This window comes from Megalobrama amblycephala, linkage group LG5 (genome assembly GCF_018812025.1).
Source record: "Megalobrama amblycephala isolate DHTTF-2021 linkage group LG5, ASM1881202v1, whole genome shotgun sequence".
NCBI lineage: Eukaryota > Metazoa > Chordata > Actinopteri > Cypriniformes > Xenocyprididae > Megalobrama > Megalobrama amblycephala.
The window spans coordinates 18,779,154-18,792,482 of record NC_063048.1 but is presented as its reverse complement, the minus strand read 5'-3'; the positions used below and the strand labels follow the sequence as shown (position 1 = coordinate 18,792,482).

The window sequence follows — 13,329 nt, the reverse complement described above, 5'->3', positions numbered from 1 at the left end:
TGCATCCATCCACATGGCTCTGGGGGGTTAATAAAGGCCTTCTGAAGCAAATCGATGCGTTTGTGTAAAAAGAAATCCATATTTAACAAGTTATGAAGTACAATATCTAGCTTTCGCCAAAACGCCTATATTAAATATGCAAAGACAACTATTTTTAGAACATTTTAGCAAATTAAGGCCTTTTTAGGTTGACCTGTGTTTTGTCCAATTTTCAATTTTAATTTAGTCTACTTTATTGGTAAATATTTCATTGTCATCATTTGCAGGTTAAATACATACAATGTCAATGGTGCCAAATAAGTGATATAAGAACAAATCAAGACATTTTTAAGTTGACCTGCGTGTAAACACTTTTCCAAAGGAAGATGATGCAAATGTTTATGAAACCTGTGATTATTTCACTGTTAAAAATAAAAAGTACTATCAATTAAATTACATTAAATTAAATGAAACTCTAAAAACTGCAGTGTAAAAAAATAAAGTAAACAGGAAGTGTTAAAAAGGATTACATTGTGGATGCAACATTTCTCTTTTTCTCTCTCTTCCAGCTGGCAAGGTCAGAGAGCAGCAGTGGTGTTGCGGAGGGCTGCAGGGCTCAGATCAGTGGTCCGCAGACAGATAGCTCATCTACAGGAAGGAGTAGAGTCAGCAGCAGGCCTCAGGTCAAGGTAGGTGCTATAGGAATTGCTTCAACACACACACAACCTTTCCCTCCTGGCCACTTCCACCACACCGCTGAAAAACAGCCACAGGGTCTTTTCGACGTCAAGCGTTACATTGCAAACAACCCCATTTTCCAGTGCACTCCATACCGCACGCTAGCATGATTTATTAGTGCCGTGTTTTGAAATGAGTCTGTTTTGTGTTTTTCCGTTGGTCGTTGGTTGTGAAATTCTGCTTGATATGAACCCAAAGGCTCACTTCACGATGACGCAAATGCCTGGTCTGGACCAGCAGTGTTATGGTTTAAATTATAGGCCACTGTACTTTCTACATGATGACTCCCTTGCCAGTAAATTGGTTTGAAAAGCATTCATTACGTAACATGGTCTATATATCCAATGGGGTTAGCCTTTGAATTGTCTTCCCATTTTTCTCTGTCTTTCTCTCTTACTGTCTCTTTCTCTGTCGCTGCTGTGGCCTCATCAGCGGAGGGTTGAAATAATGAACGTGTGCTGGTCGGCAATCATTTCTCTTGATGAAAAGCATAAACAGCTGATGGAAAACTTAAAGAGAGCTGCTTTCTTGGTCTCCTGACTGCAACAATATACGACACATTGTAATATGGTGGAATTAACAGATGGCAAACACAATCCTGAGCTAGTACAGGGTTGGGCAAAATTTAGTTTTTAGGAATTGGCTGCCTGTCAATTCATGAGAGTGAATTTAAATCAAACTGGCAGCAGTGTGTTGAATTGCAATGAGAGGAAGTATCATTTACTAAATTGTGTTTCAAAGAAATATTTTATATATATATATATATATATATATATATATATATCGGTAAGATTTTTAATATTTTTAAAAGAAGTTTTGTCTGCTCACCAAGATTGCATTTATTTAATTAAAAATACAGTAAAAACAGTAATATTGTGAAATATTATTACAATTTAAAATAACTGTTTTCTATTGGAATATAATATAAAATGTAATTTATTTCTGTGTTGGAAAAGCTGAATTTTCAGCATAATTTCTCCAGTCTTCAGTGTCAAATGATCCTTCAGAAATCATTTTAATATGATGATTTGCTGCTCAAGAAATATTTATTATTATTATCAATGTTAAAAACAGTTGTATGCTTTTTTTTCAGGATTCCTTGATGAATAGAAAGTTCAAAAGAACAGCATTTATCTGAAATACAAAGTTTCTGTAGCATTATACACTACCGTTCAAAAGTTTGGGGTCAGTAAGAATTTTTATTTTTATTTTTTTGAGAAGAATTTAAAGAAATTAATATTTTTGTTCAGCAAGGATGCATTAAATCGATCAAAAGTGGCAGTAAAGACATTTAAAATGTAACAAAAGTTTATATTTCAAATAAATGCTGTTCTTTTGAACTTTCTATTCATCAAAGAATCCTGAAAAAAAATATTGTACACAAATATTTTGTACATCTGTACACAATAAATGTCTCTTGAGCAGCAAATCATCATATTAGAATGATTTCTGAAGGATCATGTGACACTGAAGACTGGAGTAATGATGCTGAAAATTCATTTTACATTTTCAAATATTTTCAAATAGAAAACAGTTATTTTAAATTGTAATAATATTTCACAATATTACTGATTTTATTGTATTTTTAATTAAGTAAATGCACCCTTGGTGAGCAGACGAAACTTCTTTTAAAGACATTAAAAATCTTACCGATCCCAAACTTTTGAACAGTAGTGTATATATAGTGGTATAATTATATAATCGCATGTGACTCGATGCAGGGTGGTTAGGATTGGAGGATGAGTTTTGGAGGCGGAGCAATGAAGACAGGGGTGTGTTTGTTTGTTTGGGTTTATTTCAGATGTCAATGAAATATCGCTTACCCCACCTTTAAAGGCAGTTTTGAATGATGCATAGCCCTGCGGCTAGCTAACACTTAGCAAATATTTTTAAGAAAATGAGAATTTTGGTATGTAACCACCACAAACATAAATGATGAAATGATAATGGTTATATGATACAAAAGGAAGGTCATCTTGAAGATTTTTAGTAGTTGGTGGGTCGGACACATTTCAGCAAATGCCCGAGGCTTCAGGGACACAGTAAACAGCAGAGAGAGCCAACTATCTGTCTCTACAGACACTATCATGTCAACCCTGCAGTCATTGTGGGTTCAGTTCACACTACACAGTTAAATGTACTGCAGTGTCACATGACAAAGAAGACCTGGACCAAACAAACAACTGATCAAATGCAATGCTTTATTGTACATATAACAACTATCTATCTATCTATCTATCTATCTATCTATCTATCTATCTATCTATCTATCTATCTATCTATCTATCTATCTATCTATCTATCTATCTATCTATCTATCTATCTAATCTTGCAACATTCAATTAAAATTGTATGCATGCAAATTACTATATAGCATATATTTTATAAAGTATTATACTGTACTATAAATTTCTATGCTATGTATAATATAAGATGCAAGATATATTTTTATAAGATTTTTTTTTATATATATAAGTATGCTGTGAGCAGTGTTTGGTACGTTACTCTAAAAACAAATTACTAGCTAGTAATTACATATTCAACAGTGTAATTAGATTAATGTACTAAAAAGTCTCTAAAAAGTATTGCATTACTAATTATTTTATTATTAAACCTAGTGTTGTCAAAAGTACCGTTACTTCGGTACCAAGTCGGTACTGAAATTTTGAAAATGTGACGATACCAGCATTTCTGTAGTACCGGTAGTACCGAGAATCCGGGTATATTCAGTACCCACTGATAGGGCTGTGGCAGTATTTACGTGAATATGACACGAGTGAAGCACAAAGCTTTGTTTACAGAAGAAATAATAGGTTAGCAATTAAATGTGACATCGCACCCATGGAAACATTTTGGTTAATGCCGAATGTCTTTCCCCTGCGGAGGATAAAACTCGCTCTTCAGACCTTTTAAAACAAGTGTAAGTTGCTTGTAACATCAGGAGATAACATGAAGATATTATTAAAGAGAAATGGTCTCTTTCCTGCTCGTGTCCCACATCCCTCTCAAAGGCAAAGCAGTCATCAAAGTAATAACGGGACTTTGGCTATATGACGCGTCTTTGTGTGGAAATAAAAAGCATTTGTTTTTTATTTCCACACAAAGACGCGTCATATAGCCAAAGTCCCGTTATTTGATAAACATATGCTGTTTTTTTTTTCAACAGTACACAATGGATGTTTGAGCATTTATTTATTTTATTTTTTTTATATTTCAAAATTATTTCATTGAGGTAGCCTATATACACACACAAACACACACACACTCCAAATCATATTTAATGTTTTTAAAATAGGCTATATAAAGTAGTAAAATAATTCCAACAGATTTTGCTGTGGTACCGAAATTGGTACCGAGAACCGTAAAATGTTCATGGTATCGGTACCGACTACTGGAATTTTGGTACCGTGACAACACTAATTAAACTCAAATCGAACTCGACCAGTTAAACAATACAAGGATAGATATGAAACAGCTCTTTTAATCTTTTTAAAATGCTCTTTTAAAAAATAAATAATATAAAATTGCATAAACTATTCTTGAACTGACCAAAGTATTGAAAGGGAGAAAACTACAGTTTATATAAAATTGTTCTATTGTCTATACAGTATTTAATCCAATTATAAGTACCTAAATTACAGAAAAATTCAGAGTAATCCCTTACTTTACTTTTTCAACGGAAAAGTAATTAAATTACAGTAATGAATTACTTAGTAATGAATTACATCCAATACAGCCTGTAAATCTGTGTTTGGATTTAGCAATCTTAGCATTTACTAACAATGTGAATCTTTGTGTCTTTTCTTATAGAGATTCTCTGGAAGTCTAGCCACGCCTGTGTGCAAACCCTGACTGAGCTAGTGAAGGCTCTCTGAGGTCTTAAACACCACCTCTGGATGGTGATGTGGGGGTCTGGAACAGACACCTTACTGGATGTTAGTGCATGGGCCATTAGTCTGGCACTTTAGAGCTCTAAGTCCTTCATCCTCAGCACCCTCATCCTCTTCCTCCTGGCTGCTTTGCTATTTATCCGTGACCTTTGCCCCCTTGCTGACCACCACTCTAAGCTCCACCCTGGACTGAGCTACCTCACCAGTCTTTTACCATCTCGACCCTGTCTAACACTTCAACACGATAGAGTACACACAAGCCTCTTCTATCTTATTCCTGATGACACTAGACCGATCAGCCAGCTAGCGACATCTAAGCAGGCTCGAGTATTTCGTGCCTAAGCATTGAGGCATGTTACTTGAGGGTCGCCCCCATGAATCAGTAACGTGGTCCTAATCAGCCTCGAATGAGACGTGACGTCACGGTCTCCACATTCTAAGATCAGGCTTCGCGTTCCTCTCTAGCCGAGCGACGTAGCGCCACAGTTTCTATGCAACACGACGGTTGTGTGATGTTGTGTGGCATGTGATCTTTGGCAGTTTGATGCGATACCATTTTTTTTTACTCCCTGATAAACAAAGAAATGTATAAACATTTTGTGCCTTGCAGTTAATACATTTTGTTAAACACTGCTTCACCTCATTGTGTGTCATGTGATCGGTGAGAAAGCAGACGTGTGGCAAGGCTGATAATGACGAATGGGCATCTGTAAATATGTGAACTGTACGTTCAAACACTGGTGTATAATGATGTCATATTACTTAATGTTCGTGTTACTGTTTGTGTTACGTGATGTGGATAAATATCTACTGTTAGACTGCATGGTGAACTATGTACAAGAAAACTTCCATAAATAAACGTCATTTAATGAATTTGTCACACGCGGCATTCTTTTCACACAGAATTAATGAGACCGGGACTGGTTGTCACGCTTTTTACTGCTTTGAATATTTCTTAAAATCAGATTAAAGTATTACCTAACTGTTTTTACTGTTATTGCCCAGCAAAACGTATACAGTTCATTGAACACATATTTGCTTCTATAATGGGGCATGTTGTCACACTATATAGGGTAAGTTGTCTCAATGTGAGCCTGTTGTTTATTGAGACTGATTTGAGAAGACCTATTTTAATTAAGAAATATATCACGTTAAAACAAAAATCTTCTGCAACATATCTGCATTTAAAATGTATTATATAGCAATATTTAATTATTTTAATTAGCAAAATTCAAATAAAACATTACTATTAAAACTTTTAAAAAATCAAAAAACTAAAATTAAAGTTAGCATACAAAACTAAACAAGTTTGGCTCAGAAAGGATCGTTAATAAACTGCATACAATTACAATATTTAACAAATGCGACCGCTTTCCCCAATATAAATGTGACAAACTGACATTTATGAAAAGTACTGCTGTCCTGAACACTCGATTTTTTTTAATTTTTATTATACATACCATTTAAAAGATTGGGGTCGATTGAGATTTTGTAATGTTTTTGAGAGAAGTCTCTTATGCTCACCAAGGCTGCCTTTATTTGATTAAATTAATAGTGTGAAATATTATTACAATTTAAAATAACTATTTTCTATTTTAATATATTTTAAAATGCAATTTATCTCTGTTGGCAAAGCTTAATTTTTAGCATCGTTACTCCAGTCTTCAGTGTCACATGATGCTTCAGAAATCATTCTAATATGCTGATTTGCTGCTCAAGAAATATTTCTCATTATTATCAATGTTGAAAACAGCTGTGCTGCTTTTTTTTTTTTTTTTTCAGGATGAATAGTACATAATAAAAAGAACAGCATTTATTTGAAATTGAAATCTTTTGAAACACATTTCTTTACTGTCGCTTTTGATAAATTTAATATCCTGGCTGAATAAAATTGATTTCTTCAAACAAACAAATCAATCAATCAATCTTACTGACCATTTGTAACAAATAGCCCTTGTGACAACTTGCCCCAGTTAGTGATATACTGATTCATGCACATTAAGCATGCAGCTGTAAATATGTAGAACTCTTTTAACATACTGTATATAACAGGTCATATACGCATCAGCTTTAAAGCCGAGTCTGAGTGTTCACGCAGACACCGGTCGGTTATTTTTGTGGCTAATATGCTGTTTACAGGAAGTCCTGATGACTCTGAAGATTACGTGATGGGCCCTCAGAGATTCAGATATACAGTGCCATCGGAACCTCTGGAACTCTTCGACAGCCAATCAAGCGCTCTCCTGATTGCGCCGCCGTGCCTGATGATAAGCTCTCTGCCATAATCGCCCATCGGCTCCTGCAGGATTGCGTGTTTGTTGATGATGAGTGCGCGCTTGCACCGGAACAAAATCAGTCGGTGGGAATGAAAGACTCATGGAAGACGAGAAAGCGACGCTTTCTGGTTCCATATGAAACAGAGTACAGTGTGTTTACTGTATCTTACCGAACCTGTCATTTCACCTCAAAATCAACACATTTTCATTACAATTAAGCCCATTTCTCTGATTGCATTCATTTATTTTTGAAAAAGGAATATATTGACCCTCCAACAGATTTGCAATAACAAAAAAAATGCACATATGTCACGAAAACCAGACATTATCTCATTTTCACAATAAAGATTCCCTGTGTTTGTCCATGGCGAATGCTACAGATCCATTTTACATTTGAGCGGGAAAGTCACGTAAATATTTAAAATAAGGTTTTTGGCATTGGACGATGGCATTGATAAATTAGGATGGAAATGAATTCTTACACTGTCTTCAAAACACTGCATGGTGAACAAATTATTCCCCCTTTTGCAATTAACAGGACATTTTTGTATGAAATGGAAATGGCTTTAAAGGTAGTAAAGGTCATGTGTATCGAACCATGGTGGCTTTGCAATTACAGCCAGTCAGAATGTTGATTTGGAGGCTTTGCCCAGGCATAGATGGAAAAATTAATAAGTTGAAGTCTCTTTGTTGAAAAGATCGCTGTTGATTATATGACATTATGTGACAAAGAAGACAAGTTGCGGATGATTTTTTCCACATGAGTTTAAGTGGGATAAAAGAACTGGAGAACAACCTTCAAATGTCAGAAATGCCTTTTTAGTTTGGTGGACATGAACTGAAAACTTTATGCTTGTTTCTCACTTTTGATCACAGCTGCATGAAACATGCTGTTTTTTTGCACATGCAACCTGTACTGATGTAAAATTTCACACGTTTAAAATTCAGCCAATTATCTTCTCTCCATGTTTTGTCCTTTTGTATTATTTTTTAAAGCATACGTCAATGCAAACAAGCACGGGTGTCATCGGAGGCTCTGGGTTGCAGGCTCAACGGTGTACGGAAGGTTTGATGTGAAGACACAATATTAAATGTGGCATGTCACTATAACACAGAGTTCTATATCTTGACAGGATGTCTATACATCACTAGCTTTTATGTTTCAAAGTAATGATAGGCCTTTGAAAGATAATGTAAAAAAGCATCAGCGCTGTCCAGCTCAAGCCGAGAGAAAGCTAGTCAGAACTGTGCTGCCAAGAAGCATTTATAGTGAATGAAATGACCTTGTTTTATTTATTGTAAGTCTCAGAACAGAAGAGTGAAACGCATTTACATTGACTACAGGTGATCTTATCAAAGCCAAAAGCAGGATCAATTGTATTAGAAAGTAAATTGCACAGTAAGATAGATAGATAGACAGACAGATAGATAGATAGATAGATAGATAGATAGATACTGTAGATAGATAGATAGATAGATAGAGATAGATAGAGAGACAGACAGACAGATAGATAGATAGATAGACAAAAGATAGACAATAGATATACGATAGATATAAGATTGATCGATAGAAAGATGGATAGATCGACAGACAGACAATAGATAGATAAATAGATGATAGATAGACAGATAATAGATATATAATAGATAGACATATGATAGATACACAGACAGACAGAGATGATAGATAAACAATAGACAGACAGATGATAGATAGACAATAGATAGACAGATAGATAGACAGACAATAGATACAGTAGATAGAAGATTGACAGACAATAGATAGATATATGATAGATAGACAGAAGATAGATCGATAGACATGATAGATTGACAGATAGATATATGATAGATAGAAATTTGATAGATTGATCGATAGACAGACAGATAGACAGACAGACAATAGATACAGTAGATGATAGATATACGATATAGACAGAAGATAGATAGATTGATCGATAGAAAGATGTATAGATCGACAGACAATAGATAGATAAATAGATGATAGATGGATAATTAATATACGATAGACAATAGATTGATAGATATATGATAGATAGACATAGGATAGATAGATAGACAGAGATGATAGATAAACAATAGACAGACAGATGATAGATAGACAGACAGACAATAGATACAGTAGATAGAAGATAGACAGACAATAGATATATGATAGATAGACAGAAGATAGATAGATTGATCGATAGAAAGATGTATAGATCGACAGACAATAGATAGATAGATAAATAGATGATAGATAGATAATTAATATACGATAGACAATAGATTGATAGATATATGATAGATAGACATAGGATAGATAGATAGATAGAGATGATAGATAAACAATAGACAGACAGATGATAGATAGACAGACAGACAATAGATATACGATAGATCACAGATCGACAGAAGATAGATCGATCGATAGAAAGACAGACATGATAGATCGACACAAACAATAGATAGATAGATAGATAGATAGATAGATAGATAGATAGATAGATAGATAGACTGATCGATTGATTGATAGCTTTGTTCTGTGAATGATATGTAGAATGTCATAAATATGCGTACACACTATCTAAAAGACATCAAATAGACATATCAGGTTTAACATTTTATTAAATAATAATTCCATTTTTCTCTTAATTTCTTTATTGTGAATATGGATATGATGTCACAATTGTAAGGTTTATAACTACACTGTAAAAAAAAAAAAATTGTTGGTTTAACTTAAAAAAGCAAGTTACCTGGTTGCCTATCAAAATTTTGAGTTCATTGAAATAAAAAATTTGAGTTAATACAATGAAGGCGATTGATTTAATCAACAGAAGCTCAAAATATTATGTTATCTGAACCACATTAATTATCTAAGTGGATTTGACAAAAGAAAAAAATGTGATAAATCATGAAAAAACTATTTTTGGCTCAATTGCATTGTTTTCATATCACTACAAATGTTTTAAAAATACCAGTATCTAGAGCCTTTATTTATAATGAGTCTTACTTCAGGCATACATAATAAACATGTTCATGAATGTAGCAGACACCATGACATTAGTGCCATTAAATGGACTGATTAGAACACAAATGCTGTTTTCAAAGAGCACTATTATCATTTGAATTTGGCTGATGCAGGTGGGGTGTGTGATATATCACAGGTTTGGGGGATCATGATATATCACAGACAGCAGCAGTAACAGGTTTGGAAGGGGTGTGAGAATCGGGAGATGACACAGGTGCCGCCCCCATTAAAACACTCCACAATGTGCTGAGTTTGTTCATGTTATTTGTGGGGTGAGTAATTGGATTTCAGACGTGTCATCAAAGCATATTAGAAAACAATCCGATGTGAAATCACACGGCGGGCTAAAAGGCCACGTGCCGCTTACCATCGAGAATAAACAAAATCCATGATGTCATTTTCCTTTGGCCCTTCCAATCAATCATTTCCATGCTGATTTCCCCTCCCTTTGTGTGTAATTTCTCGCACAAGTTCATTGCTCATTCTCTCTTGATCTGTGATTCTCTTCCACAAACACTCGGGCAATCTTTCAAGCTTAATTACAGGTTTGCAGAAGTGTAAGAGACGTTGTTGCTGTGACTTTTAACCTTTGCTTTTTTAATGAAATCTGCTTCATCCATCAGTGTTGTGGAGGAAGAGTCCAATAGAATTAATCTCTGACAAGTTCAGGAAGTATTACATTTCTGTTGCATTTGCATCCACCCACATATAATGACACAACATACAGCAGACCATATCACAGCACAACCTAAGATGAATTACACTAGGAAATATGTTAAATGAAACTATGAAATCTAATTATCATAATGTTAAAGGGACAGTTCAGTTAAAATGAAAATTCTGTCCTGAGAACTAAGGGGATGTTCATATAGAACCTGTTTTTCCATTCTACTTTTCCATTGTTTTTCGATATAAACACATGCTAGACGGACATCTTTAACCGTTGCGCCCACGTCTCATGTCTCGCGAATGACATGGCATTCTAAAAATGCAACGTTAAAAGAAGTTAAAGGAAATGCACATCTTCACATGTCAGTTTGAATATGTGAATGGACTGCTTTGTGAACATTGTGCTGAACATTTCGTTTTGTGTTCCACAGAAGAAAGTCATAAGGGCTTGGAATGACATGAATAAATGACTTAAATTTTGGGAGTGATTTATTACTGGGCAATTGCTCTTAGAAGCACTAATTATAATACAAAACCAATCAAATTCATATAGCATGAACACAGCTTGGAATGTTATTTTTTAAACATACTATATGCCCAAGTTTTCCAATGGGGCTAAAGGCACACCTTAAGAAAAATGTGCTTTTCGCTGCTCTCAAAGTGTTTGATTGCAGAAAAAAAATTATATGTTTGTATTAAACATTGATGAAGCAACAGATTTTGTGTGAAAATAAATCATAAAAGTGGTTCATTTTGTTTAAAATTCTTATAAATCTATGAGGTGGCGCATGGGGCAAAAGGCACACGGTACTGATACAAATACTTTATCTAAAATAATATGTTTTTAATAATGTTTAGATTAATATTCATTCAAAAGAATCACTTTAGGAAAGTTTGTACTATTTTCTGTTTATACTGATAAATAAAAGAATTCATTTTTGTTCAATAAATATACTGTCATTAAAATATGTTAATATAAAAATATATTTTAAAAATACAGAAACAAAATTATTTAAAAAAATTAAATATTCTGAAAGCATTGAAAGAGATCCCATAATATTTAATATAGATTTACAGTAGTAGCAATAAATTATATTTTGTTATATGATATGATTAATATCATATTTTTAAAATATGTTTGTTTCATTATAAATATGGGTATTATCTCTAAGGTGGATACTCAATTTGATATAGGATATTTAACATCTGAATCTAACCATGTCATGTCAAAAAATGGAAAAGTCAGCCGGCTGTTTATTTTCATGTTAATTATCATGACTTTTGCCCCAACCGCAGGTGCGCTTTTTACCAAAAATACCCTACTGTAACATATTTTTCCATTACTGAAAATCTGTTGCTTGAATTACTTCGAACAAAACTGAAAATCATTAAGACCTTTGTCTGAAAATACAAACATTAATTTAATTGATTCTCATTTGCTACTTCAATCAACATCATTTTAAAAAACATCAAATATTACCTCAGAATCAATGTTACACTGGTGCCCGCGATCGCGTCAAGGATCAGACAAATTTGCACATGCATATTGAAAAGCGGATGTTTAGGAAAGTGCTGTGGGAAGTTTTTGTGCCATCTAGTGGTTTAGAGGAATATAAAATCAAAGGCATATTTTGCCCCATGGTGCCTTTAGCCCCATTGTACCCTATTGTATGATGGAGAGAGTGCTGTATTGCTGTTAAACATGTTGAGCTATATAACAATGATTAGTTTTCTGTCTATAAATGTATCCAAGCAGTTGTTCCATTGTCTAATAATACCAAAGACTATAGAATAACACAAGACGTGTCACCCGTATTGTTTTGAATGGGATAAAGTGTAACGCGCAATATGGCGGAATAAGTCCCGCCTTCTAAATAAGAGCCAATCGCTGACTGGTAAAGTCATCGCGTCACTTCAGCGGCCGTTAGAATCACCGGTTTCTATAGAAACAGTCAGACGCTCGCCTCAGAAAAGACGCGCATTTAGGTCTGCGCATGCGCATTAGCTTGATCCAGCCTGGAAAATACAGTTTTTTTGTCATGATTCGAGTGTTTAGAAACTACATTTATGAGCCGGTTGTTGTTAGATTTCATTGGTGATTTTAAATATGAAATTTAATCGTAAGGTTGGCGAACAGTTTTGGAGAATTCGATGTTTCCCCATTCAAAGAGATTGCATGATGCCCAGGATACCCGAGAGGCGTTTCAAAGATGGCCGCCGAGTGAAATGACTTGTCTTAAAGGGACTTTGATAATACATATGATAGGCTATATGAAAGCGTCTTTGGTGTTTTCATGGTTTCTACAAAATAAAACCAGAAACCGAGGGTAAGGCGGATATGATGTCATTGATAGGCGACGCACGGACACAGCCCGTGTCCTGGTTAAAATGGCTTATTTCCCTGGATTTGAACATTCTTGGAAACATCTGGGATAATGTAAGTACACAAGTCATCAAAATATATAACCCTGTTCTAGTGATTTTTGGATATTTTAATCCAAAAATCTTACATATTGTGCCTTTAAGCTGAAAATAAGCAGAAAATAATTCACCACTCAGTTTGTAAAAAACAAACAAACAATGCATTTACAATGGAAATCTATGGGGCAAGATACTGCACTAAATACATGTTAAATTACACTATTTACAATGCAAAGCCATTTCAAAGGCCTATCATTACCACACAAAAAAGGCATTTTAAACCTTTCCATTTTAAAATTTCACAATTTCATAAGCCTTTTTTTTT

The 13,329-nt window shown here is 34.3% G+C and overlaps 1 protein-coding gene across 3 annotated transcripts in view; it reads left to right on the top strand.

The window, feature by feature from the left end:
* The window catches only part of akap6 (A kinase (PRKA) anchor protein 6), a 162,477-nt gene extending 156,997 nt beyond the window's left edge, over positions 1 to 5,480 (top strand). For all 3 annotated transcript variants that reach the window (XM_048190983.1, XM_048190982.1, XM_048190981.1), the window contains 2 exons: positions 549 to 668; positions 4,528 to 5,480. In XM_048190983.1, coding sequence (XP_048046940.1) covers positions 549 to 668; positions 4,528 to 4,569 — 162 coding nt within the window. In that variant the 3' untranslated portion in view covers positions 4,570 to 5,480. The remainder of the gene's footprint in view (positions 1 to 548; positions 669 to 4,527) is intronic.
* Positions 5,481 to 13,329: the final 7,849 nt, after the last annotated feature.